The following is a 5001-nucleotide window of genomic DNA, read 5'->3' on the forward strand; positions in this document are numbered from 1 at the left end:
CTGACCATTTATAGTATTTTTTCTTATTCATTCCGGAAACTTATAGTGCGCCCCACGTATTAACTAATGAGAAGTCGTACCGTGATAAAAAAATCTCTAATGATAATCGTCTACGTTAGTTATAAATTTATCAGAAAACGCCATATGTTGTAGTAATTACATAGATTAACTCTTCCAAGTCGAACTAAGTCAGATACTTTATATATCAAATACTCTTATATTACGTAAAAAGTATTAAAAAATCTGTATCTAAATTATTAATAAGTTGTGACTACTAGTGTCAATTCAAGCGATCTAAAGCTAAACTTAATTTAAGTTCCGTGAATATTCCTTTCGCTATGAGGAATAACACTACTTTTAGTTTAGAGCTGTTGAATAGTCGATACTTATAAACTGCTCAGTCGTGTTTTATCGCGACAAATTTGACAAAGTCTAAACTAAAATCCTTTGGAAATGAAACATTTTTTTTAAATTGCTCTTTCTAATAAACCGACGTGTCAACCGTGACCATGGGATCTGTAAAGGGCCCGAAATGTCGGTTTGTTTGAAAAAACAAATATATGCTATTTAAATCTGGAAAAATAGTTTCATTTCCAATGTGTAACAATCGCGAAAACCTAAGAACTCGATAAAATGTATTGGACTTAAATTAAGTTTAGTTTCCGTTTGCCAAAATCGATGACTTTGACAGGAATATAATATTGAAAATTTTACAAACTGTATTACACTACTAAATTTAGTTTTAAAACTAGAAATTTTCTATATGGAATATATTATGCTCGTATATATCTAGACTAGTACGTATCTCTAGGATTTTATTACGTTTTAATTTTATAAATAACCTAAAGTATATATTTATTTAAATAATTATCTACTTTTATTAATTAACTAAATAAAAAAAGACAGTATCAATCACACACACATACTCATCACGTTATCAATTCCTCCAGAGCGTTCTTTATCCACCTAGCAAGTAAAAGGAAAACCTAATAAAGCATCATTATTATATTGACTGAAAATGTAATTTAAAATTAAAGAAAAAGTTATTTCGTAGTAAGTATATAGGACAATGTTAAAAGTTACCTTCAAATTCACTATGGGACACTACCCAGAACACTGACAAGATCCAATTATGAAAAGCATATTTCCCAAATTGGCCCTACCGGGAATCGAACCCGGGATTTTCTCATCCAGCTCGCATAGTGGAAACCGTCAATTGTTTGCCACTTATGTGACTATCATACAATAAAGCAATGCCAAAATTACGCTTTTAAACTCGATGGACAAAAAAATTTCCTTATTTTTTATTTTCTAAATTTTTAGGTCAGGAGGGGTAAGAGGAACACCCCCCGGAAGATGGACTTGAAGCCTTATTGAGTTATCATAATCTGAAGTTTAGCACTGTAGTCTCTTAGTCGATAAAACGGACTAACATATTAGTTTAAACGATTTCAAAAAGAGATGTCGCTACGTAGTATTAAATCCAAAAGGCGGGAAAAACTGTTCCTCATACCCCATCTTTTGGGGAAGAGAAACGTTAGAATACAATTTGCGCGTTTTCGGCAAATACACCGTAAGTATTGAAATTAGCGTAATGAGTGTTAAAACATCTAAAAGTAATAAACAGAGGCAAGTGTAGTGTACTTTAAAATTTTTGTAAGACCTTATCTTTTCTTCCTAGAGCTCAAAACATTTGAATCAAAATATGTTCCTATTACTCCACCTGACTTGTACAGTATAAATTAACACAACAAATACTTTAAACGCGCATACATTCATCAAACTTTTCATACAAACTATTCATATATTTAGGGTCCATTGAAAATCAGCGTCATAGTCGTTTTTGATTTGACCCTTTTACGTACGCAACGGGCGCACACATTGAGTCGACTGTTTTAAAATTGGATTATGCTTGCTTCGTTGTTATTTTATTTTTTGTTTTACTTTTGCTTTGTCTTTTTTTATTTCTTTCTGTATATTTTTGTATTGTGGTGTTGTAATAAATGAATTCTATTCTATTGTATTCTATTATAATATGATTATAAAATATAAATAATTTCCATAGTATTTAAATTTTAATTGAATTGATATTGAATTATTTTTTGTGAAATTACTCCACTAGTTTGTTATAATTATTAATATAAAGATCGAACACTTAAAAAAAATCCTTCCGGCTAGATTCAAATCGACTTCTTCTAGCAAACCGTGTCAAACGTTATGCCAACTAAGCCACGGCAGGAACCAACGCACCTCACGAATTTTTCTGTGTTTGTTGTCGAATCTTTGTATTTGGTTTTTCAACGGCTTTTTAGCCATAGCGCCATTTATGAGAAATCTATGAAAGTATTTCGTCACGCAGTTAGATACCTTTACAGCTACCAGCCCCGGTTAAAGATGTCGCTAACCACTGTATTCAAATTTTTATTGGATTGATATTCATTTATTTTTTGTGAAATTACTCCACTAGTTTGTTATAATTATTAATACAAATTATTAAAATAAAATACACTCAGAAAAATTCCTTTGATACGGCCGGATTCGAACCGACGTCTTCTAGCAAAATGTGCCAGACGCTATGCCAACCAAGCCACAGAACGAACAAGTTATCTATATACATAGTAGTTTTAGTAAGGCTATATCGATTGTAAGTGATTGACTGAACAAATGCCATCACTGACATTCCACTGACACTATTGAGCTATAGATATAGGATATCTATGATTGAATATCAATTCACTCCCCTAGTTTGTTACAATTATTACGCATTAAACATTTTTTTTTTGATACGACAACAAGCACATAGAAAACATTCGTGAGGTCCGCTGGTTCGTTCCGTGGCTTAATTGGCATAGCGTTCACGGTTTGCTAGAAGACGTCGGTTCGAATCCGGCTGGATCGAAGGATTTTTTCTAAGTGTTCGATATTTGTTTTAATAATTATAACAAAGTATTGTCATAATTGCAATATTATAGTCTCACAATAACCAATGGTTTCATGAACATTAACAGATTTGGTGCTCTGAACTCTCTGTTCGGAGTTGCTGTAGAATCGAATGTTATTGTGTCTCCATAATGAACGCGTAATAATAACTGGAGTAGTATAAAATATAAACAAGAACTCACCTCTCTAAAAAGGATGGTTGTTTAACAATTACCGTAGCGTTAGGAACACTTTCAGTGTAACTGAAAATGTTCATCTTTTCCACTACGAATGAGCCAGCTCGGGCTGTCCACCCCATTATTCCTCCGCCTGCACCAGAAACTAGACATAACAAAAGGGTTTTTTACATTAAATTGCTTAATTTTGACAAATATTGGTAGTAGTGCCGAGAAATCATATCAAAAAACATACAAAAAGGATGTCTGGGGCGTCTGGGGCCCAACTCTCGAAGTACGAAATCTGTAGTTACGGGTCGTTTTCCCAATATACTAGATGTCCTACGGGTATGTTCCTCAAATCTCCACTGGTGGAGATCCCAATGTTTAATTTTATTCCTAATCGCCACTGGCGTACTACTTGATACTACGCAGACATTGACAAAACATCGTAGCTTTTACACTGTTAAAAAAAGGGGGGGTTTGTCAATGACATAGTAACAATTAAATCAAATGAAATCAAGCTTTAGGATCCCCGCTAGTGAGAATTTGTGGAACATACGTCCGTCAACAAAAAGACGGGACCGTTCGAAATTGCCAAACGACTATATTCTTAGTTCTAGCCCCGATCGAAACTCAAGTCTGTAGGTCATCATAATGGGAAAATGGCTACGAATTTCGAGCTTCGAAGTAGTGATTTTAATAGATTGTTAGTTAATATGTCGAGGCAATCATTCAAATAGATAAACTGTTGTGGTGATTAATTGTATATTCAGTGTTAATTGTAAAATGCTACCAACATCCCAGGACTAAATTACTAATATTATCAACAATAACTTTTATTACTTTTCATCAGATTTTACCTGTTTACAAAAATAAAAATATTAAATAGATTGCTTTTAACAGTTACAATTTTGTACGGTACGGTGAAAAATGCGCAAGCGGGGGTAGGGGTCGTCTGTGGGGTTGAACTTTCAACTTACCACCAAAACAGATCTAAAAAGTATCTAGTACAACAAAAACTTATAAGTTAATTTTTTATAAATGTACTATTATGTTTTGTAAGAAGTCGTAGTACAAAAGTTGTCGTTTATGTTTTTCCAGTGTTCGTCCAGGGAAGTACCCTTACCTATTTCTTCCACCAAGCAGTAATGTGAGTACTGCATCCTGGTTTTGAAGGGTAAGGGTGCTGGTGATATTACAGGCACAAGGGAATTGTCGACTTATGTCTCAGAGCGACCGGCGCAGCGGTAGTGCTTCTCAGATCTATGTGATTTAAAGCTCTGAGTGGCACTACAACTGTTATAGATAGGCGTGTCGCTTACTACCAGGCGCACGACTTGTTCGTCCCGTCACTTGGTATAATAAAAAGTAATATGGTCCTGCGAGGTTCTTAGGTTCTTCTTAGTATATATTGTAAATCATTGATTTAAATGGTTTAAATGGTGTAAATATTTAGTATCCTTGGTATAAAAAGCCACATGTGATCATATGTCAAAAGCTTCTTGCATCAGATGAAAGTTATAAAAATAATACGATTATATGAAATAAATTATGTACATATATGAAATTTTACAACTCTCCTATTTAAGATTAAAAAAGTCATCGATTAATATCGTTAGTACTAGTATTATCTTGTACCTCTATTCTGAACTTAAAACCTCTTACTCTATTACACGGTAGAGTTCCTTGTGAAAGAATTAATACACGGAAGTACTGCGAACTCCCTATTCTTTCGCCAAGCAGTAATGTGAGTATTACTGCGATCCGGTTTTGAAGCTTAAGGGTGCTGGGGAAATAACATGGGACTTGTCGACTTATGTCTCCAGGCGACAGACGTAGTGACAGTGCCCCTCAGCTTTTATAATATTAGGGGTTAAAGTATGAAATTGCCGTTTTATTGCAA

The 5001-nt window shown here is 33.9% G+C and overlaps 1 protein-coding gene across 10 annotated transcripts in view; it reads right to left on the reverse strand.

Annotated features, from left to right (window-relative positions):
• Window positions 1-5001, reverse strand: part of LOC113232829 — a 94486-nt gene that overhangs the window by 29271 nt on the left and 60214 nt on the right. For all 10 annotated transcript variants that reach the window (XR_003310658.1, XR_003310659.1, XR_003310660.1 and 7 more), the window contains one exon: window positions 3123-3261. Coding sequence is in view for 7 of the 10 variants with exons in the window: in XM_026467670.1 (XP_026323455.1) it covers window positions 3123-3261 (139 nt within the window). In the remaining 3 variants the exon portion in view is untranslated. The remainder of the gene's footprint in view (window positions 1-3122; window positions 3262-5001) is intronic.

This window comes from Hyposmocoma kahamanoa, unplaced genomic scaffold (assembly GCF_003589595.1).
Source record: "Hyposmocoma kahamanoa isolate Upper Pololo Valley unplaced genomic scaffold, ASM358959v1 78, whole genome shotgun sequence".
Lineage (NCBI taxonomy): Eukaryota > Metazoa > Arthropoda > Insecta > Lepidoptera > Cosmopterigidae > Hyposmocoma > Hyposmocoma kahamanoa.